The 24,036-nt window shown below is 40.2% G+C and overlaps 1 protein-coding gene across 3 annotated transcripts in view; it reads left to right on the top strand.

The window, feature by feature from the left end:
* Astn2 (astrotactin 2) overlaps positions 1-24,036 on the top strand; it is a 985,961-nt gene that overhangs the window by 922,911 nt on the left and 39,014 nt on the right. For all 3 annotated transcript variants that reach the window (XM_051163215.1, XM_051163211.1, XM_051163209.1), the window contains one exon: positions 13,476-13,617. In XM_051163215.1, the coding sequence (XP_051019172.1) occupies positions 13,476-13,617 (142 nt within the window). The remainder of the gene's footprint in view (positions 1-13,475; positions 13,618-24,036) is intronic.

Raw genomic sequence — 24,036 nt, 5'->3', positions numbered from 1 at the left:
GTCTTTAAATTGCCGATATGAGATATCTCCAATCTCTTTATGAAGGCACTTAGTGCTATGAACTTTTCTCTTAACACTTCTTTCAAGGTGTCCCAAAAACTTGGGTATATTGTACCTTCATTTCTATTGAATTTTAGGAAGTCTCTAATTTCTTTCTTATTTCTTCCCTGGCCCAGTTGTCATTCAGTAGAGAGTTATTCCATTTCCATGTGTGTGTAGGCTTTTATTATTTCTGTTGTTGTTGGAGTCTATAATTAGTCCATGGTGGTCTGAAAGGACACAAGGTATTATTTCACCATTGTATCTGTTGAGGTTTACTTTGTGACATACTATGTAGTCAATTTTGGAGAAAGTTCCATGAGGTATTGAGAAGAAGGTTTAACCTTTTGTGTTTCGGTGAAAAGTTCTGTAGATATCTGTTAGGTCCATTGGGTTCATGACATTTGTTAGTCTCATTATTTCTCAGTTTCAGTTTTGTATCATTGACCTACTCCTCAGTGAAAGTGGGGTGTTGAAGTCTCCCACTATTAATGTGTGAGGATCAATGTGTGGCTTAAGCTTTATTAATGTTTCTTTTACAAATGTGTGCGTACTGGTGTTTGGTGCAGAGATGTTCAGAATTGTGATGTCATCTTGCTTGAATTTTTCTCTGATGAGTATGATAAATTTTGGTTGAGAGCTATTTTATTTGCTATTAGAATGGCTACTCCAGATTGATCCTTGTGATCATTTGCTTGGGAGACCTTCTTCCAGCCTTTCACATTTAGGAAATGTCTTTCTTTGTGGCTGAGGTGTGTTTCTTGAATGTAGCAGAATGCTGGATCCTGTTCACACATCCATTCTGTTGGTCTTTGTCTTTTTGTTTAAGAGTTGAGTCCATTGATGTTGAGAAAGATTAATGACCAATGATTATTAGATCCTTTTATTTTTATTTTGATTGTGTCAGTGTATTTGTGTGTTTGTCTAATTTCTGTTTTGCTGAAGTGAAGTTATATATTTCCTGTGTTTTCCTGGGTGCAGTTAGCCTCCTCGGATTGATGTTTTCCTTCTAGTATCTTCTGTAGGACTCAATTTGTGGATAGGTACTGTTTAAATTCATTTTTGTTGTGGAATATCTGTTTTTCTCTATAAATGGTTATTGAAAGTTTGCTAAGTATAATATTCTGGATTGGCATCTGTACTCTCTTATGGTTTGTAAGACATGTGGCTTTTATGTTCTCTGCTGAAAAGTTGGGTGTGATTCTGATAGGTTTGCCATTGTATGTTATTTGGCCTTTTTCCCTCGCCAAATTTAATTTTTTCTTTGTTATGTACAGTTGGTGTTTTGATTATTATGTGACAGGAGGATTTTCTTCATTGGTCTACTTTATTTTGTGTTCATAGGCATCTCTTTCTTTAAATTGGGGACATCTTCTATAATTTTGTTGAAAGTATTTTCTGTACCTTTGGGCTGGGAATCTTCTCTATCCTCAATTCCTATTATTCTTAGGTTTTGTCTTTTCATAGTGTCTTTGATTTATTGGAAGTTTTGTGTCAGGAATTCTTTAGATTTGACATTTATATTGAGGGTTGCATTGAAGTCTTCCATTGTATCTTCTACAAATGAGATTCTGTCCTCCATCTCTTATATTCTGTTGTCAGTGCTTACCTCTGTATTTCCTGTTTTCTTCTCTAAGTTCTCTCCAGGTTTTCTTCAGTTTGTGCTTTCTTATTGTTTTCATTTTCTTGAATTTCTTCCAGTGATTTATTAATTTCCTCTTTATAGGCTTCTCTTATGGACTCTCTAAGGTCCTCAATCTGTCTCACTATTATCTTTTCGTATATCTGTATGAGTTTTATTCATTTCCCCCATTATCATGTTAATAAAGATAGATGTGATGTCACTTTCTTGTATTTCAGTTGTTTTAGAGTGTTGAGGGCTGATTGCTCTGGGATAACCGGGTTGTGGAGATGTCATATTGCTTTGGCTTTTCTTGTTTCTGTTTTATGTTGCCCTTTAGGCACCTGACTGTCTCTGGCATTGTGTGGTCCCTAGTAGGTGAGAGCAACTTGTAGGTGAGTGACTATAGGTTGAGACTCAGCACCTGCTAGGTGAAGCAGAACCCTTTCATGAATCAGCTGGATGATGTGCAGTCAAATCCACTTGTGTTCCATACCATGATGTCTCCTCTCAGCAGAGATACTCCGCCTCTAGTGTTTTGTGGCTTGCAGTTCAGTCTGAGATTCTGAGCACAGTGTGATGCATGCTGATGGTGTGCAGCTAGATGCTGGAGACTGGGCTGCTCCTGCATGCACCCAGGAACTTACTGTGGATTCAAATGAAGCTTCCTCATGCAACCCAGAGTGTATTGATGCAATTATTACATCATTGAGGTCAGATCCACTAGTGTTCCCCACTTGTGGGATCTCATCTAGGCTGGGAGACGAAGAAACTAGTGGTTTTTGGACCACAGCTCATCTGAGACACTGAGCACAGTAAGCTGCATGCTGGCATGTGGATAGATTCTAGAGACCCTGCACATTCCTGAGGGATCAGGGCACTTTTCTTGACTTAGTTGGGTGACTTGAGGCTGGACCCATCTGTGTTCCACACTGTGTTTTCCCTTCTTACCTTGGAAACTCCAGCACTGGTGTTTTCAAGCCCACAATTTGATCTTTTGCTTGCTGTACAGTCACTGCTCTCCTGATGATCAGATACAATGTGTACTTGGCACCATCATCTTGGATCCTCTCACACTTATCCTTTCTTATCTCTTTTGTTCCAATGTCTTCTCCATTCCTGTTTCTTGGGTTCATCCTCCAAATTAGCTACATGCATCCAAGTTATGGTCTTTGCATGTATTTTTTGAGAAGATGCAAACAAGAAGCTCTTTTTTTATGTTTGTGTTTCTGGTTGTCAACTTAATTTACAGAATGCAGTAGATCTATTTACTCACTAGACAAATGTTTATGGGAAACCTGTTGTGCACTAGCTGACACATTCTAAGTGAGCTTCCTCATGCAACCCATAGTGCATAAATGGAATTATTACAAGATTCATTGATTTGTGAGAGGTCTCAATTAAAGCAAAATAGGATGAGGGGCATAGAGGCAAAAGGTCATCTCTTAAAATCATAAATGACAAAATACGTTTATGAGGCACTGACATGTAAGGGATGTGGGTAAGAAGAGGGGAGGGATATGTTCCCTAGAGACTGAAATCACACATGTAAAAGCCCTGTGGCAGCATCATGCTTGCCATGTTAGAAGAAGAATGTGCCTGGAATGAGTTAGGAAGCAAGGAGGAACACAGACAAGGAACTGAAGGGGTCAAAGAAAGCAGGTCTTTGGAGATAGTGGAGTGTTGGAGAGGAGAAGAATCTGATTTCTTCAACCTACTCACTGTTTTATGGTATGTCACATCTTGGTTTTAAAGTTTGAGAGAATTTAATGAAGACAGAATACATCTTTGGGAAAATAGTTTTATATTTCTAAAGTGTTCGTTTTTGCTTGTACATTGATGGTCATGAAAATAACCTCAGTGATGTATATCTGTGGGACTCATGGTTGCAAGTAACACAAAACAAATGGAAATGCTTTGGGATACAAGGAAAAGTACTGACTTGAATACCTGAATGCCCAAGGGTAGATCAAGCTTCGGCGGTCACTGGGTCATAGGCTTTAAATGATGTCATTATGACTTGGTCTTTGTCCCAGGAGCTAGCCCAATTGAGAAAGTTTGGACCACTTTACTTTTTAAAAAATTATTTGTTTTATACATATAGCTGCTTTTCCTGCATATATGGCCATATAACACATTGTGTGTACCTGGCGCTCCTGGAAGCTATAAGAGTGTCAGATTCCCTATAACTGAAGTTATAGTCAGTATCTACTGACTTTTGAGAGCTGCCTGTGGATACTGGGAATATAAACCAAGTCCTCTGGAAGAATAGGCAGTGATCCTAACTGCTGAGACCCTGAGCCATTTTTTTGTCTTTGACATGGCCTTTGCACATACATCAACTTCAGAAAAATAGAAGAAGTCTTAACTCTACTTAATGAATATTAATGGAGATTATAGTAGAACCTATTCTCTCATAAACTACAAGCAAAGAGGAGGATGACTTTGAGCAGGTAAGAAAAATGAATGTCTACTACAGTGGGCTTGCAGACGAACCAAAAGTCCCTTTGACACAATGCCTGGCTCATAGGGACTGCGGTCGTGCATATGCTAGCCCACCATTGATTCTTTTGGAGGACATATTTTCTACTAGTTTCTACTATGCCACATGAGTCTTATTTACTACTGAAAATACACAACATAGAAAGCATCATAGGTCTCCAATGAGAGACTTCTTTTAATGCCTGCCACTGGGTTTAAGGCAATGAGGTCCAGGATCCAACTACAGAAGGTAATTTCACAGACTTCTGTAAACAGCTGTGTGGCCATCTTGCACCAAGGACTGGTGACACAGTAATGATCAAAACACAGTTCTTGCAGGAAGCATTTCACGGTCTGCAGGCTAATGTGTAGCAAACAGCATGAAGACTTTTGGGTCCTTTATGACTCACCTTCACTTAACCATCCCAAAACAAGTGATTGAACCTTCCTGATGCCCATACTCAACCCTGTAAAAGCGAATTTTAAAAATCCATTTGGTTCTATTGCTGGTGGGAATGCAAACTAGTACAGCCACTTTGGAAATCTATCTGGTGCTATCTCAGAAAAATGGGAATAGGGCTTCCTCAAGACCCAGCTATTCCACTCCTTGGAATATACCCAGAAGATGCTCCAGCACACAACAAGAAAATTTGCTCAACCATGTTCATAGCAGCCTTATTCATAATAGCCAGAACATGGAAACAGCCTAAGTGTCCCTCAGTAGAAGAGTGGATAAAGAAACTGTGGTACATATACACTATGGAATACTACTCAGCTATTAAAAACAAGGAATTCCCGAAATTTGTGGATAAATGGATTGAGCTAGAAATGATCATAATGAGTGAGTTAACCCAGAAGCAGAAAGACTCAAATGGTATATACTCACTTATATCTGCATACTAGCCCAAGGGGCATGTCCCACAAAAGCCTTCACTTACCAGGAAACTGGGACAGAGGGGAAGGCATCCTATTGGGACTCTAAATGAGAGACGCATGGGAGAATAGCAAAATATAAGGATACAGAGGGTCCTAGAAATCTACAAGTAGAACAATATGATAGGCAGATTTGGGCCCAGGGGTCCCGCTCAAACTAAGGCACCAGCCAAGGACAATACAGGAGGTAAACTTTAAACCCCTTCCCAGATCTAGCCAATGGTCAGAATATTCTCCACAGTTGAATAGAGAGTGTGATACGACTTTCTCACATACTCTGGTGCCTCACAATTGTCCATGTCCCCTGGAGGGGGAGACCTGGTGGCACTCAGAGGAAGGACAGCAAGTAGCCAAGAAGAGACTTGATACCCTATGAGAATATATAGGGGGACATAATCCCCCTCAGGAACAGTCATAGGGGAGGGGAATAATGGGAAAATGGGGGGGGGGAGGAATGGGAGGATACAAGGGATGGGATAAACATTGAGATGTAACAAGAATAAATTAATAAAAAAAATAAATTAAAAAAAAAAGAACAACAAAAAAAATCCATTTGGTTGTATTCAACTTATAACAGAATGGGTTGCTTATAATATTTAACTTGACAATGTAAGTGAAGGTGTCTGCCATCATTGATGCTATAAAAAAGAGATAAACATTTACTCTGTTTCTTTTCTTTCAAGTTCTTCCAAAGATACTTACATTTGCTAAAGTATTAGGAAGTTAGATATTTTGTGGTACACTGAAAAGCAAATGAGTTTGAATACTGTGAATTTTGCCATTAGATAGATTGAGACCTACTGGGGGGTCAGATAGCAGGAATGAAGGACTAGTAACTTATACAGAGCAGCTATATAAGAAATGCATTATTTATACTATTATCTCATTTATTCCCTGCCTGAGTCTCTGAACTACATATGCTCATCTCCTTTGTAGATGAAAAAGCAGCCTCTTAGAGTATACTCATCCATTCCCAGATAAAATAATTGTTGAGCCTGGCTTCAAAAGCCGACCTCATTTGCCCCTCAGCCCACTCTCTTTTCTTCACTTCATACTGCTGTTACAATAAAGGTAAAGATCGTTATCTACCATTCCTCTGATTTAAAACAGCATTATGTTTTAGAAGAGACAAGCCAACTGCAGCTGATAAGTAGAAGGCCCTGAAGTGTATTTTCTTACTCATAAGTTTTCAGAAAGCATGCCTTTATTTGTTCAAGTAAAAAGGCAGGGAAGTGTGGGGAGGGAGAAAGAACCTACTTGGTGTCCTGGCAGAGAGGATTTGCACATGTTTTACAGAGGCCAGCCCTTGATAGGCCAGAAGTTACCATGGTAGTTTCTGAAAAGCGTGGACTGAAGACATGGAGAGCTTTCTCCCACCTGAGCTCCCAGTCTGTTTTGGGTTTCTCTGTTTTCTATTCTCCCAACCTGTTTTCAATTTGCTCCTGTGGCCAGCTTTCACTGTGACCTCTAGCCAATCAGAAAGGAGAGGGTGAGGTGCAGGAGAAGGACACAAGCAGGAGGGTTAAGGGGGTGTTGAAAGGAGAGGGAGGGCGAAGATTGCAGCAGGGGGTGGAACCTTTAAGAAAATCCGCCCAGTGCTGAAGCTGCATCAGAAGCGCTGTTCACTTTCTCTGTGGAACATAAGGAGAGAGTGTGAGTGGATAAAGAAATATGTGGGGGTCTGGCCTCAGCCCACTTGGGTTGCAGCCCCAGAAGAACTGTAATGGGGAACAGGCACATTCCTTTATAACAACCCCCAGCTCCCTATCTGTTTTCAAGGAAAGAAAAAGGAAGACAACAAAGAAAAAGAATGTTAAGACTTGGGCAGGGCTGGGTGAGGCAGTGGTAGCAGCCTGGGATCTCAATAGTCTCTACCCAGAGACATGACATCATGCCAGGAAGGAGAGGACAAAGGTGTCCAGGCAGGGTGGCCAAGTGGAAGGTACCCGGTACCGGAGGCTCAGATGCAAAAGAGTTGCATTTGGTTCTGGCCTCTGAGTAGCTTCAAATGCTTGAGTCGGTGTCAGTATTTCTGAGCAACTGTTTTTCAGTGACATGATGATTGGGGATTTGAACATGTTAAACAATAAAACTTTTAAGTCAGGTTAGGCAAGACGGTACACACTTGTCACACAAGCCCCGTGATCCGAATAAAATCCTTAGAACCCATGTAAAGATAGAATAAATAATGATTCCACAAAGTTGTTATTGGTCTTCCATGTGTGGGTGCCATGAAAAATAACACACACACACACACACACACGCTGACACACACACACAATTTTTCTGTTTTAAAAAAATATAATAAACCCTTTAAATCAAGTGTGTATGTGCAGCTTTGTATTTTTAACGTAAAACTAAATGGGAATGAAGAGAAGGCATAGGGGTTAAGAGCACACACTGCTCTTTTAGAGTACTCATAAGAGGATTGCTCACAATAACCTGAAGGTATCTCCAGAGAGATCCAAGTGTCCCTGACCTCAGCAGACAGATATACTCATCATGTACATAAGCCCAAACCCATACACATATCAAATAAAAATCTAAATAATACATGGGTTGCTAATATGGTTGAAAGCAAATATGGATATAGAGGAGACAAATAATAGCCTCCCACCCCCCAACCCCCCACCCCCACCCCAGTGTTCAGTCCTCACTCTGGGTTCTATCTATTGTAATTTGCAAGTGACTGTTAGAATATATTACGCCAGAGACAAATTCAAATTCTTCTGTCTTTTTTGGACTTTGTATCTTTCTCAGAAATTGCAGGTTTTCGGATGATAGACTCCTGCATTCGACACAGACCTTATATATAGTAAATGCCCTGGAAATGCATGCAGTGTTCACATCAAATAAAGACATCAGAAATTGAAGAGGAAACTGTCTAGTGACAACCTCAAAAACTCTTAAGTTCTGTGTATCAGGCTGCCTGATAAAATCATGATATATATTAAAGGAATGAAAAGAGAAAGCTTTCTTCCAATTCATTTCCCTCTGTTTATGGTGATAGGAACACCACTTCTCCAGTCATCACGTGTGAGGGGAGAAGCAAGGGCAAAATAAGATTTTTAAGACAGGGTTTCTCTATGTAGCTTTGGTCATCCTGAACTCATGTTATAGACCAGCCTGGCCTCGAACTCACAGAGATCGGCCTGCCTTTGCCTCCCTGACTGCTGGGATTACAGATGTATACCAGTGGGCCCAACTTTAAAAAATAGTTTCTGAAAAATCCTCTTTTCTGCACTATTGTGGTGACAACAACAAATAGAAACAAAACAATAATGGCAGCTATATTTTAGCTCTTTCTGTTTGCTATGTATTTTGATGATTCATTTATTTGTGATATTTTGCTGATTTGAGATGTTACATTTTCTACCATTATATTTTTCCAGGTTAAAAAAGAAATAGGTGCACAGAGATAAGGCTCTTTTCAAAAGCAAGCAGTAAATAAGGGTATATAATGAATGGTTTAGTCCCCTGTAGAATAAATTTGGAACCTGGACTCTTATCCACAGCATTACATTAGTACTTAATACATTGTGTTCCTGCTAGATTCAGAGTATGGTATGTGGCAGAACCACAATATAGGTAGATGAATTTCTCTGATTTGCATTTGTGCATAGAGAAGTCTCCTGAGCTCTTTGTTAGGACAGCCTCCACTAGGTAAGGCAGAACACTGAAGGGTCATTCATTCACCTGTCTCCATAATTTGTTACATTGCAGTGTGAAGCAGAGAGCCAAGAAAAGCAATCTTAAAATTTACTTTATGGGTCTGTTCTTGTATTTAACTACCCTCCTTGTTGTCAAATTACAAGCTGTAGAAGGTCAGGGACCATTTCATTTATTGTTGCATTCCACAAACCCATAGCACTAAGAGGGTGGCATGAACTCAACTGTAAATTGAATAGCCCAGGAAAAGCAGCTTTCAAACAGAATCCCCTTGAAATCCTCTCTAGGAGGCAGCATAGTATAAAAGATGAGGTTCAGCGCTAGAATATTAGAGGTTCAAGTCTTAGCCCAATTTTTACAATTTTAACAGACAAGGATGACATCTGACTTGTCAGTGCTTAAAAGATTAAGTGAGGATAAGTGAAGTACTTACTAACTACCACTTCCCTTCCTCTTACTGTCTTCAGTCATTTGCATCCAATGCAGATGGATACTATGCATTTCTATAGTACCCTCATTATGAGTTGCTATACTTCAGGTCATCCATTGGGTTTTCCAATTGAGCTGTATTCATTATCCTTGGAGCTAGATACTGAAGTTAGAACGGTGCTGACTGGCCTGACATGTTTATAAGGCTTTAATCCATGGCCCAAATGATTCTGAGATTCATGGAAATATCTGGAAAGCTGCGTCCCATTTGAAAATAAATGCCAGCCATGTTTTGGCTCCCAGGAAGCTAATTAATATTAGTTACAAGCATACTGAGTTCCCTCATGAAGAGCCAATTTCTTCAGTGGCTATCTGGAAACAAATTGAAAAGCAGACAGACATGGAACCATGCTGTATGAAAACAAGCACAAACAGCCAGATTTGCAGTCCTGAGACCAAGTTAAACAATACCCCGGCTCTATCGATTTTTTTCTCTTTTCTTTCTAATTTGTAGTCCCATTTACAACTCTGATTTGATACCTATTAGAATGGAAGTGTTTTGTGGCTTATGACTATGTGTAAGAGACCTACAGTATAAACATAGAGAGTCCTAGGCTACAATAGGTAAGAACTTCATTTACCTCTCCATGGTCAGCAAGCCTCTGCTTCTCAACATCTTTCTTTCTAGACTCTTAGCTTTACTTTCTAGGTGATGGTTGGACAGTCATGCTGGTGAGATTTTATGATATGAGCTTCTCATATTACTATGAGATAGTCTTACAGAAAATTCCTTGATTCTCTATCTCTTAAAATCTTTCTGCTTGTTTAGGGGTTAAGATGATTTTGTGTCTAGATAGATGTTTTAAGTTGCTAACGACAAGATGTGATGGAGATTGATTTACATTCAGACTTTTAGATGCGCCAAGGTAGGAAAGATGTTTTATTCAAGGATGTCAAACACAAATAGCCAAAGTAAAGTATGTAACATTTATATAATTCCTGATTGTGTCATGGTTCTTTTTGCTATAGGTAGCTTATTGTATATATGTGTAATAATATAATTGCATACATAAAAAGTGTTTAATTAATTAAAAAATTTAAAAATAAAAATTAAAAAAATTTTTTTCTGCTGCCTCTTTATCAATGTTCCATGAGCCATAGTAGTAGAGGCATCTACTGAGACTGGACCCATAACTGCATTTTCATGAGTTGTGGTTTTCTTTAATGGTCTTTTATTAAAAAGTTTTCCTGAAAGGGGATGAGGACTATACTTACCTGTGGGTATAAGGACAAATATTTATAGTTAGGGATTATATTGGTTTATAAGTTCTCTAAAAGCTATGACTTCATTATCCCTGAGCAGTTGGCTAGGTTTCCAATACTACTTCATCTCCCTCATGTTGAAAGAAGGGTCTTAATACCAATAACAGAGTTGTTGGCTACTTCTGAGGTATGAATGATGTGCCACTACTGCATCATTAGGGCAACTGTGTTGGTTATTGTTCCTAGGTTACAGTTCATAGGTGTCATACTTACATGGGACTGTTAAATATAGTTTTCTGAATTTTTGTGTATTTCATACATAGAAAGATTTTGATCATATTCATTCTACTTCTTCCCCTAATTCCTCTAAGGTCTACCCTATATACATCCTCTACTCTCTCTCTCTCTCTCTCTCTCTCTCTCTCTCTCTCTCTCTCTCTCTCTCTCTCTCTCTCTCTCAACTCCTAACATACCTAGTCCAATTTGTGCTACCCATATACTCAGAGGTTTAGAATCATCCACTGGAACATGGTTAGCCCATGAGAGCTCATGCTCCATCCCCAAGAAGACATCAACTCAACTGCCCCTCAGTTAGGGCTCCTGAGCCCACGTATAGTTTAGCTAGAATATTGCCTGGCTTAGTCTTTTGTAGGTGTTGTGCAAGCAACCACAGGTTGCTGTGAGTTAATATGGCAGCACTGACATGTCCAGAGGAAGACATGACTTCTCTAATCATTTCTCACTTTTGCCTTGTACATCTTTCTGCTTTCAATTTCATGATGGTCTCTGAAACTTGAAGGGGAAGTGTATAGTACAGATATTTCATTTGTGGCTGAGTACTCTGCTGATATTTATCTTTTGTACTTTGGACAGCTGTGAATTTGTACATTAGCTACCATACACTGCACAAAGAAACTTCTCCAAGAATGTTTTAAAGCTGTTCCAGTCTTTGAGTATAGAAATGAATACTCTAGTAAAAGAATAGTAGCATGTTCATCCCTGGGACATTTGATCTCCTGAACCTTTGATTCTTGGCCAGATTTATAACACCAGGCAAGACTATTCTTCTGTGAAGTGAGCTTTGAGTTCAACCAGAAAGCAGTTGGTTACCCTAAAAATATTTGTACTGCTGTTGTAGCATATAGTGTCCTGCAATTGTCATTGTAGTTCACAGGGCTCATATCTTCATAAGGCTTTTGATGACTTTTTCTACCAAGCACCTCGCATAGCAACCTCTGCTATTATGAAAGTTAGCCAGGAGTATGGAAGCTTCCTGGTCTTTATTTCTTCGTGGCTTGTGACCAATATGTGTCTTCTCTTCAACAATAGTCTCTTATTCTGGTAGGCCATGAAGAGCTTTGGCAATATTCTGTAGTTTGGGGAAATTTCTTGTATACTAATGACCAATAACTTGAGGGTGGTGTCCTGAATCTTCGTCTTTGACCACCTGTGGATTCTGGAAGGAATATCATCCCCTCTTTAATGTAACCCAAATTAATTCTTTAATATGAATGCATTTAAGGAGAAATTATAGCACTTCATACTGGGTGGTATAAAATACCTTCTCACATCTGCTTATAAGTTATCTGATTTTTAATTAGAAAGGAACTAAGAGGCTGTTTAGGATCTTTATTACTTTATTTTCAATACTTTTCTGATTTTTCTTTTTATAAAATTTGTATTTTTTTATTGAAGATAATTTTAAAAACAGGGATAAGCAAAAATAAGATAAAAAAGTGTCCATTATCTCACTTCAAAAATAATAGCAAGCATTTGATATATTTTTCTTCCTCCTGTTCTAAAATTACGCTTGTATGGAATTTTCACAAAATGATATTCTAAAATTGTATGTGCTATTTTTAGTTTTTGGCTTAAAATATGTCAGAAATGTTCTTTAATATACCTTCACATCTTCCAAGAACTTATCTTTAAAGCCCGTACAGTATCCTTTCACATCATTGAGCTACAGTTGACAATATTAACAGACATTTCTATATTGCTATATATTTAGTTATCTCTAAATCTGTGCTGTTTAAATATTATGATACTGTCTTTAAATATTTTTACATAGTTTTTTTTTTCAAGAATGGTTGTAGTCCTTTTACCTTATACAGAAGAAAACAAAAGTGCAGAAATCAAAACTTCCCTATCCCCATCAATCAGTGAACTCCTGTCAGAGCTAATACTAAATTACTGGATTCTATAAGTTCAACTAGTATTTTCTGTCTTTACTTCCCATTCTCCCTCATAGAGTTCTCTTTCCAGTTAATGTTATGTCTTTCCTTAAATCCAATGGGTAAGGTAGCTTTAGAAAGCCCAATTCAGGGACTCAGACTTACTTTACAAGTCTTTGATTGTCATTTCCTGTGCCGATGGCCTTTATTACTCATCAGTCATAGAATTTTTCTTCCCTAACTGGTCTAGATATGTATCTACCCAAAGAATAGCATTCCATGAACCTAGCATGAGGATAAAAGAGTGGCCTTGTGATATGAAAATTCTTTTATCCCTAGTCCAACTCCTATATAAGGAAAACTTGCAGCTCCACAGAAGAAAGTCTTTGGTCATGGAGTCAGAAAAAACAAAACAAAACAAAACAAAAAAACCCAGCAATGACAGTATCAAAATGGTAACTTTACACCAAAACAGAGAAATATTCTTTTGTCTCTACATGTATTTTGTTATAGAATAATGTACTTCATTTTAGCTTTGACATAGCTAGCAAAGTTCAGTATTAGTGTTCTTATTTCATAGGTAGTAAAATTCAGGCATAAATTTGAACAGTCATTAAGTCTCTGGCATGGTAGCTCACAGCTATAATCCCTGGAATGGGTGAAAGAAGGCAAAATAACAAGTACAAAACCAGCCTTGGCTATATAGCAAGGACCCATCTTTAAAAATAATAAAAGAAAACAATCACATAGAGACAAGGTGCTATAGATGCTAATTTGTGACATTTTCAGATCTGCATTTTTCCCTGGTAATATTTTTTAACCAAGGCTTACACTAGAAAGTTCATCTGTTTTTTATTTCCTTTCAGGAGAATTCCTGAGTTTTGCTGATGACTTACTCTCTGGTGTGGGCACATCTTGTGTGGCAGCTGGTCGAAGCCATGGAGAGGTCCCTGAAATCAGTATCTACTCGGTGATCTTCAAGTGCCTGGAGCCAGATGGTCTTTACAAGTAAGAGGTGATGGGTTTATGGGAAGCATTAAGCAATGAGGATGGACTTAAGCCTGGGAGCGATAATAGGAGTAATTCTTTTCAGAACAACCTGATGTTTCTTAGCTTGTCTGTATGTGACTTTGGAAGTCAAAGGTTTAGAAGTTTCTGTTTAGTGCAATACAAGCAGTAAACATGGAAACCCTACTCTGATCTACCCAATGGACAGGACATTCTCCACAGTTATGTGGAGAGCGGGGACTAACTCTACATGAACTCTGGTGCCCCATATTTGACCACCTCCCCTTGGTGAGGAGGCCTGGTGGCACTCAAAGAAAGAATAAGCAGGCTACCAAGATGAGACTTGATAGCCTATGACCATATAGTGGGAGAGGAGGTCCTCCTCAGTCTTAGACCTAGTGGAGGGGAATAGGGTGAAAGTGAGAGGGAGGGAGGAATGGGAGGATATAAGTGATGGGATAACAATTGAGTTGTAATCTGAATAATTTAATTAAATAAACAATTTTTTAAAAGAAGAAAAACAGGCAAACAAATCAAACAAACAATAAAAGAAGTTTCTGTTTAGAATGTAGACAACAGTGAGCTGTTTAGAATGTAGACAACGAAAGGTAAGTGCTATAGGTCCCATAGAGGCCAGACACTAAATTCTACTCTATTTTTTCTACTGATGAATAATCTGCAAACAAGAGAAAGACAAAGGTTACTCAGGGTAACAGGGAGCGCTGACTCAGCCATCCCTGATTACTGCCTGTTTCTGTTTTTTATAATGTCTGAGATATCTATATGTGTATTAAGTTATATGGATATATAGAGCTCACATATGCATCTTCTTTGAAAGGTATACATGCATGTGTGTCTATCTTTATGTCTCTGTGTATATAATGATATACATGCATATATATATATATATACATATATGTATATAAATATGTATATATATATATATATATATATATGCACTATATATTACAATGTACTGGACTCATTGTATCCAAACCTCTAGAAGTCACTCTCAGCTTCATTTGATAATATCAGAGGAGACAGGAAGTTTATTTTTCATTTGCTTCCAACCTCAAAGAGTATTGCCACATCTGTAGGCAGCCATCATAAATAATAATGAAGAGCTCTAGGGACCAGCTCTTCATATTCCTAATGATGAAATCATAGGTCACCTCCCTCATTACCCTAGAAAGCTGTAATTGGTGAGATGTTAAGCCTTTCAGCGATTACTCAAATAATTCTTTTATTTGAGTCATTTATTTATTCATCCCATAATCCATTCACCCACTCAACCAAATATCTATCCTTCATTTATCTCTCTTTAGGTCTCTTCCTCCACTCATCTATCCATATAACCATCCACTCATATACTCTCACATAAAATTCTCATTTTACTCCCATGTTTTCTCAGGTTCCTTTTTTTTTTTTTTTTTTTTTTTCAATGTCTTCATGCTGTACCTAGGCCTTGGCTAGTTTGTATGTAGGTTATGCAAAAGGCCCTATTCTCAGATAACTTAACACCTAACAGCGATGTGAAAGAATAAGCACGTGATTTTGATACATTTAGTTGTGTAACCTTAAGTAAATTGCCCTACAAATATATCAATAGAACAAACTCGAGAAAATCATTGTGAACTGAAGAGCTGGATCTTGTAACCCTGACTCAACACTCTCAGAGTTGTTATAATTCAAATTTTATCACCAATCATGTAGGATCGGTGAATGATATAGAAATAGGGTTTCTATCTGGGTAAGTTAACAGGCAAAGAATGGTGTACTTGAGGCCTCAAGGAATGGAATGGGCACAGTCTTGATGGTAAATACGAGGGCTGGAATCTGGACTTTGAGAAAACAACTCTACAGTCTCCAAGTCAGTAAGCACTGGGTTTTGGGCTCCAGAATCACTGCACCTGTGCAATGCACCAAGCACACAGCAAAAGCAGTTTCCAGGCCTTCTCTTACACTAAAGCCTATGATTCTGTTGAGAATCATAGAACATTTATTGACAGCTATCTTCTGATACCTTTGCTCCTCCTTAAGAGAATACATGAGAAGGAGATAAGTCTGGGTTCTAACTATGCCTTTCTCTTTATTGGTGTTTATTCTGAGTCTCTTGTTTCGTCCCTATGAAAATGTGCACGTCTCCCTCAGACATTCTCATTCTCACTGTCCATCTTTCCATCTATATGTCTACTCATCTGACTATATATCTCTAGGCTACTTGGTGTGAGCCCCTAGTTAGAGTATAAGAAGTATTAACTGTTGTCTCTGTTAGTGTTTCTATGGAGTTATGGCAATCATGAATTTCCCGTGCCTCTCATCTATCTTCACATTGATGGGTCAGATGAGTAGCCATCTAGCAAACAGATTAAACCCCTACCTGGTGGTTCTTACCCATTAAGTTGGAAGGAATAGGCCTGTCTTTGGATGGCACCTTAGCAATTTGTTTTTATCTTAGATAATTCTATAATCTCATTATGTAAAAAAAAAGCAATGAGATGTGTTTATACATCTCCCAAAGGAACTAATGCTGAGAACTGATAAACTGGGTACCATATTTTAAATAATAAATGCTTCCCCTCATTGCTTCTTTGTCCAACTCCCTGGCACCATATCTGCCTCCCGACTCTTGAGGTAGAGTCACCTTCTTTCCTCTGCTTTGGAAATGTGTTTGTCATGGGTTTGTCTTCCCTATCTCTGGACACCCTTTTGCTTCATTTATTTCTTTTTGAAATAGATTTCATTAATGGTCCTGGGATCTGGGCTGCTCTGACAGGGAGCCAGGGTGTTGTTTGGAACAGTCTTCCATCCCACTGGCGGCTCTCCTCCCTTGAAGTCTGACCAACTTGGTCTTGAGTTTTTAAATAGCTCTCATGTCTGTTCTTGGGGTTTCTCATTTTCTGCCTGCTCATTCCTTAGCAAAATTTGTTTTCTTCTTTCTGAGCCAAAAACCCTGCATGTGGCAGCACAAGGAGCATAGGCTTTGGGGACTGGCTAGCCTGGGTGTGAATCCTGATTATGCCCCTTTGTGCTCAGAAACTGACCCAAGACAAGTGATAGTTCACTATTCTAAGTGACTAATTCTTCCCTTAGAAAATGGGTGGGTAGTCACTCTTGCCTTACAAAGTTTGAGAAGAGAGAACTTTAATAATAAGAATAAAAAATAGTAGAAGCATGGACTTTGTCAGAATGCCTGGTGCATAGGAGGCCAGCAGGAAGGGTTAATGATTTTCTCTTGTCCATTTTGATCTTAATCCATCATTTTCAGGATTTCTTTTCTTCCGAGTACAACTCTGAAGGAGTTGGTTTCCATGAAGCAAGATTGGGTCCTACCAAGCCTGGAAGGAGTCCTCTGGGACAGAGGGAGATTAGGACAGGGCTGATTCAGAGAAGAAAAGGCTTAGAAAGAGCAGTTTTCTTGAAAAGGACAGTCAGACATTAACTCCTCCATCTAAGCTCCCAGAAAGACTCAACTGACAGGAGAGAAGAGAACCACTGTGCATACCAAAGAACCTGTGCTTATTCCTTCTGCTTCTGCTGGGCTGAAAGTCCATATCCCCTGCCTGTTCTGAAGTTTCAGCAACTTTAAAATGAAGGAGTATTAGATTCACTACAGCTTGAGAGTTCTGGGAACCACAGGGTCACCATGGGATCTGTTCACATTCCCTGACTCAGGATTCCAGCTCTTCCCAATTATCTGCTTCAGTCCCTTTTCTTTTTGTCTCATAGTGGGCCTCTCTCCTTTCTTTTTAGTCTCTCTTTATCTTATAAACATTCTCTGGTTATTTTCCACATAGATTCCTGTCTGCGTCTGCCATTTGCCTTCCTGTTTGTTATTCTATTAAGGTTTGATTTATCTGAGTGCATCACAGTCTCTCCGCTCTATTTCTTATTTGAGTTTTTGGCTCTGCCCCCCCCCCCATCCAAACTCCCTTTCTTTGCCCTACCTAGTAAGTCAAATTGCTTTTGAAGCCCCTCCATTCATGTAATTTTATACAATGCTTCAGGGTGAGACCAATTGCAGGAGTGAAAGTCAAGGCTGATTTTCTGTCCTAAGCTCACCCCCGTGTAACAAACCAGAAACATCAGCAACCGTGCCCCATTTAAATTGAATTTCCTTGTTTGTTTCATTTGTTTTGCTTTGAATGAAAACAAACAAGAGCAGAAGAGGGAGAGGGTCTCCCAAAGGCCTGACAATGGGGCCAGCTTCTAATCCCTTAAGTAGTTGAAGTCCAAGGGTCATCTTAAGTGAGAGTGACCACTCAGGCCATTGGCTGAAGCCAGACTAGCCATCTGTGGTCCCTGTCCTCACCTGGCTAGGGGCCTAGACACTCATCTTATAACTGCTTTCCAATTTCCTATTACTCAAGGTAATTAGCGTTCGTCTTGTCTTGGCTGCCTTGCCTCCTCTAATAATGGCTGGCTGCCAAGGGGTCCTCAGTGAACATGCCAGAAGCATCCAGGCTTGATTCCTACGGTGGGGGGGGGGCCTCATTCCCACACATTCAGCGGCTTGCCTCAGGCCCACCTTCACCTCTCTGGCTTCTGCTCTATGAAAAGAATGCCAAAGGAGCCGGGGTACTGCATGGAAGTGCCAGTATCCATGGTGGGAACAGAGTCTCAGAGAAAAGGCTTAGTAGGGGTGGGTGGGGCTGGACAAGTAGAAGAAAAACCAAGGCCATGGAGGAAGAAGGGAATTTCAGAATACAAGGTTCTGAGGCCAGAAGTCAGACAGCTATTCTCACTGATCAGTACCACCTTAGACCAATTCCTCTTTTGCCTCCTTCACATCTGATGCTCTGTCTGTATAAGGAAAAGTTAAACACAGTCGTCCTGAGACTTATGCACTAGGGAGACATTAAGGATTCAAACCAGAATTCTGATTTTCACAGTACTATATCTTCACTTTCTGGATAATGTTAATAGCAATATTCTTACACAGAGAAATCACTGTGCTAGGAACCATGCAGGACATACAATCTCATGTTACTTTCGCCATAATCCTATTACATAGTAGCTGTGTTCTTATCATCTTCCATATCAATGATGTGGAAACTGGGGTTTAAGGCAGTACTGATATTGCACAAAGTCACATAAGTAAGGAATAGAGCTAAGTCCACATCTCAGGCGATAGCGAAGCTCCTACTGTGTTCTACCCATGCATTTTCCCACCCATGTGTGCAGAGTTGCACGAGGAACCATATGAGGGTGTTGTAGTAGCAAGCAGCACTGATTACAGTGGGAGGAATACCAGACTTGGGTACCAGAAGACTTTGATCACAGCCTTTATATCTCAGAAAGTACAGGAGGCCTCATATTTCCCACCTATATAATGGGGATAATTAACTTCGAAATAACACTCTTGTTTTTCCAGAGCTTGTTCCAAATTTCACCCTAGATAGTAGGTGAGACAGTAGTTTGATGTTTCCTTAGATTGTGGGAGCTTGTAAGCGGTTATCAAAGAGAAGCAACAGGAAAGAAAATGGAGCTTGTGAATCCACATGCCCAGTAATATGTCACACACACACACACACACACACACACACACACACACACACACACACACACAGGTGTGTGTGTGTGTGTGCACCTTCCCACACCCATGCTCAATCAGGCCTTTGTAGTAGACAGAAGTTGGCTTTATCTTGGCCGAAACACTTTGATTTAGCTAGTATATGACTTTGGATAAGTTTCTCCACCTCTTTGTGTTTCACATGTAAGGCAGCAGGACGATAGGACCTACCTGATAAGTGAACTGACACATGAAAAGTCACAAAAACACTACCTCCCTCGTTACTGTTACTGGAACTTGACAAAAAAGCAAGAATAAAAATAGTAGCCACTGTTGCTACTATTGGTGATGCTGTATTTTGTGTCAAAACCAATGCCCTCCATGGTCTCCGTAGGCATTCTGATGCTCACATCCCAGTGAGAGAGCATGTGTGCTATCCCCAACTCTGGTTCCTCCTCCCATCAGTTTCCAGGAAATCTATTTCCTTGTGGTACTTACCACCAATGCCCACATTCATTGTGTTTTTCCCTTGATTTTTCTCCATAGTGGCCCCTCACTTTTCTTCCTTTCCTTACTGTGTTATCTACCATAGATCCTACTTACCTCATGCACAGTTACTAGAGCCATAATGAGTTAGTGTGCTTGTTTCTTATCTTTGTTAATGTTGAATAAATGTTTAATTCAATGCATACGTCCAACACACACTCACTTCTCTTCAGTCACTCACAACCTTCTAACCTTCTACTCCCTGTCTTACCAGACAAGGGATTCCCATTATATACCAGGATGATTCCTCTGTTACCAGTTCACTAAAGCTCCCTCCTCACTCCGTCTCCTTCCCTCCCTCTCTCCCTCCAATCTTTGTCTCTCTGTGCCCCTCTTGCTCATCATTTCTCTTTTTCTTTCTCTTTTAGAAATCCTATTTGAATTAATTCTTTTAAAAATTGTATTCAGATAGAGTGACTGAGGTACGGAGTGGCTTGAAAACTTTACCATAGCCATAAAGGGAAGAAATGGAGAAGCCAAAATATACATAGGTCCAGGGCCTGAGCTCAATGTTACCCTCCCTAGATAATGACAAGAATCTGACAAAGACATGGTACATGTCAGGGAGTTGAAAGGGGGACCTTTTATACAAAGAAGATCCTTACGCAGAAGTGTTGGGAACAAGATAGAAAACTAGCTTTCAGTTTTCACACTAAGTACTGAAGATATACTACAGGCATACTCTAGATTTACCAACCTTGTCTTGTCCTCCAGTCCTCACAACACCATACAAACAGTAAACCGTGAGTGTCTGTGATGCCTCTTTGCTGAGGAACTGACTGCTAATGCTATTTTAGATGTTTTCACCCCAAGCTTTCATGTAACTAGCTTCTCCCTAGTCTCTAGACTCACATGTTTCCATGAAGAAGTTTGGGCAACTGGCCTCGAGAAATGTCTACCCAGACACTCAGGGTCATAGAGCCTTGGTCAGAGTGTGTGGGCTTCCTAGCACCTTCATGGTACCATTCTTTCCTGGGTATAGTCTAGGAATCCCATTGTAAAAATAGTTAAGGCCACTACTATGGATACTATAATTATATATTAGTTGACATTCCAACCTTTCTTTTTATTTACATTCCTACCCTACCCTCTTCATTTCCTCTCCTCATGCCAAGAAACAACACAGAATTTACTGGGAATAGAATGAAAGTCATCAAGAGTCTTCTAGGGCTAGCTTTCAAAAGTGCTTGCCCAGTTGATGAGAGGCCAGAGACCCAAGAGCCACCCTGTCTCTTGTCCTAAGTAGCTATGAGGCCTTGGCCAAGTGATTTACAACTGGAATGTCTCAGCTTATCCATTTGTAGAGATTTGAAGAGGCCACCTCTGAAGATATTTTCAAAATCGAGGACTTGTACGTCTCCAGGGATTGGAAGAAATGGAGAGATATAACCAGACCCCAGCAGCTAGGGAAGCCAGCATCAATCCACAGAGAAGACTTGCTTCCAGGATACAGCTAACATTTTCTTCCTTTCCCTTGGCTTCTGAGCTATGTCCCAAACATGACCCAGACATCTGAGGAGCTTTAGCTCCTAGGAGAAAGGTGTACAGAGAGGAAGCAGCCCTGACTGGCCATGATGCAGTTTCTGAGCCAACATGGGATAAGGCTGCTGCATAAGATGGACACAGGGCACACCAGGAAAAGAAGGCAGCAGAGGCTGAATGGAATTCTTGTCCTGCTCTTCTCTGTCTTTTTCTTTACCACTGAAAACATTTCTGCATTTTTCTTTGCACTCTTCCTTTCTCTGTCCATCCTTTATTCTTTTCCTCTTTCCTTCATTGCTTCCCTTCTTTGCTTCCATTCTTTCTTGCATTTTCTTCCCTCTGACCATACCTAGGCCTTCCCATTCCTAATTTCCTCTTTGCTTTTCCATCTGCCCATTTCTTTATTGCTTCTTTTGGGTCTTTTCCATCCTCTTGATTACTTTCACTGTAATTCTCCTCCTAGTCATGAGTACCACCTCCCATTATGTCACTCTTCCTGCCTGCCCAGCATTTGGTTTCTGCATGGATCTCTCTTTGACTTACTGTCTCCATGTCTGCACCTTTGTTTCTTCTCATTCATTCTCTTCCCTTGTCATTTCTCAGTATCTGCCTTGTACAATCTCAGGATATTTTTTACCTACCATCCTGTGAGTTTTCTCCATTCTCCTCCCCTCACCTTACCTAGGCATCAGCATCAGTCTATCACCAGGCTCTGCAGCAAGCAGTCACATGAGCATGGGCAAGCATACCTGATGTCACCAGGGGCCAGGACCTCTGGTGTCCCCCAAATCAAGATAAGTGTGAAGTATCTTTGGCTATGGTGCCCAGCCTTATTGGTCAGGCAGTGAGGGTGAGTGGGGGCCACTTAGTGACTTAAATCTCCTCAACATCAGGTCACACTGACCTCTTCAAAAATGCACATTTGGGGCCCCAGAGAGAAGAAGAGCTGCCTTCCAGCCAGAAGCAAACACAGTCATGTATCCCAAGCCAAAAGAGACTCACAGAGGAAAAATAATGCTGTTCTTCAGCCGACAGACAGAAAGGCTCCTAAGACCTGCTGGGGACTCTAAGGCAGGCTGTTTCTTTCCTTTAACTGTGTCAGGATTTTATCCAAGCATGGGACACTAGCCAGGATTCCAGAAGGACAGGGCACAGACTGCTCATGTGAACTTATGAAGGGTGGAAGGGGGTGTAAACTGACTGACTCTGTGCTACAAAGAGAGTCCATGAATGACGAGCAGAGGAGTTGTCCTTTCTCCTGGAGGTAATAGAGAACTGTCAGAGTCTTTTGAGGAAATACAGAATGTATTTCATTCTTTGAGGTAATGCTTCTAACAATAGTGGGAAAATTAGGCTGGGTTGGAGTGAGATTGAGATAAACCAACCGATGCAGGTAGAAAGAGAAAGGTTGGGCTTCATAGTTTGCGACTCCATGTCTTTATCCAGTGTGAAAAATGTGCTGAGCAAAAATAGAGTAACATGGCTTAGCTCATCTCCAAAATACCTAGTAACAGTGCCTTCTTTTCAATGTAAATGACTTAGTGTTAAAAGCTGAAGGGTATCTGCATTACTTAGCCATCGATAAAGTGATTTAAATTAAGATAGGTATGTCTGCAATAATTTTTTTTAGGGCAGTCATAGAAACTTACAGAGCTATTGAGACAACGTCTGTCAGAATAGAGTATGAGAATTAGAAAATAGGAGACACCTTGGTGTGGAAAAGAATGCAGCTGGAATACGAAGGGCCAGGCTGGCAGAGGTGGTGTTACACAGAAGGCAAGGACCTCATTACTAGTACTGCATCTTCATGCAGAGCACAAGGAAGCTCATAGGTAGAGATGCTGAGCTGCCTGAGCCTTGTGTCTGAGGAAGAGGTACCTCCTAGCCAACTGGCCACCCAAACATTTAATCTGCTGGCCATGACTCATGGAATTTAAGACTACTTTCTGTGTGTACAGTGAAAAAACACAAGATCCTAAGAATCCTGTGCATTCCATAGACAGGCAGAACCAAGATTAAAACATGGGGTCCTAACTCTCCACACACACACCTTTTCCCGGGATGGTGCTCTTGTCACTGCCCACATTTGCGTCACCTGTAGGGACAAGCACAGAGAGAGCTCAGCAGGGGAGCAGATTTCTTCCTTGTGGGATCATAGTTTTGACCTACGTCAATCATCTTAGGAGCATCTACAAGGAGTCCTGTCTGTCAACCCTTCACATTACTCACCAGTAATGTGCTTACTCACAAGCAAGTCAGTGGGAAAGTCCTCTCCTGTTCAGACTGAGACTCCAGAAGTGAACCCAGATCAAAGGCCAGGTCTTCTAAGCTTTCCATATCCCCCTCATCTTGGCTATGGGCATAGGCACTGCATAAAGTCCTGTTTCTCCCCAACTTCACACTTACTTACATCTGAAAAAGGAGGCTATAAGCAAATTTATACTGTGAAAGTGCTAGCAGATTGTAGGGGAGCAGCATTAATGATGTGTAGAGAGGCAGAGCTGAGGCAAAATCCAGACTTTTGGTAGTTTTCCTTCCTGACATGTTCTCTTTTCTCCTGAGGACAGAGCATCCCACCTACCAGTAACCCCAATCTGTGCTTATATTTGAAATACAGAGTAACAGTGCCTGGGAGTACAGACGTCATTGACCCACACATCCTTATGGCCTATCCTATGCCACTCTGGATTGGATCAGGGTTCTTAAATCTATAGTAAGCTACAAATTTTTTTTCTTGTCGTATATCCATGCAGCCAGGTAGGTATCCTAAGTCATCTGAGGCTAAGGTCATATGACTGAAACAAATTTGTTGTTGTTGACTATATAAGATATTTATTCTTAAAGTGATGTCATAATTTCCAGATATGCATAAAATAGAG

Source organism: Acomys russatus, chromosome 2 (assembly GCF_903995435.1).
Source record: "Acomys russatus chromosome 2, mAcoRus1.1, whole genome shotgun sequence".
Lineage (NCBI taxonomy): Eukaryota > Metazoa > Chordata > Mammalia > Rodentia > Muridae > Acomys > Acomys russatus.
Note: the sequence above shows the minus strand (reverse complement) of the source record. Positions and strands in the feature narration are given on the sequence as shown.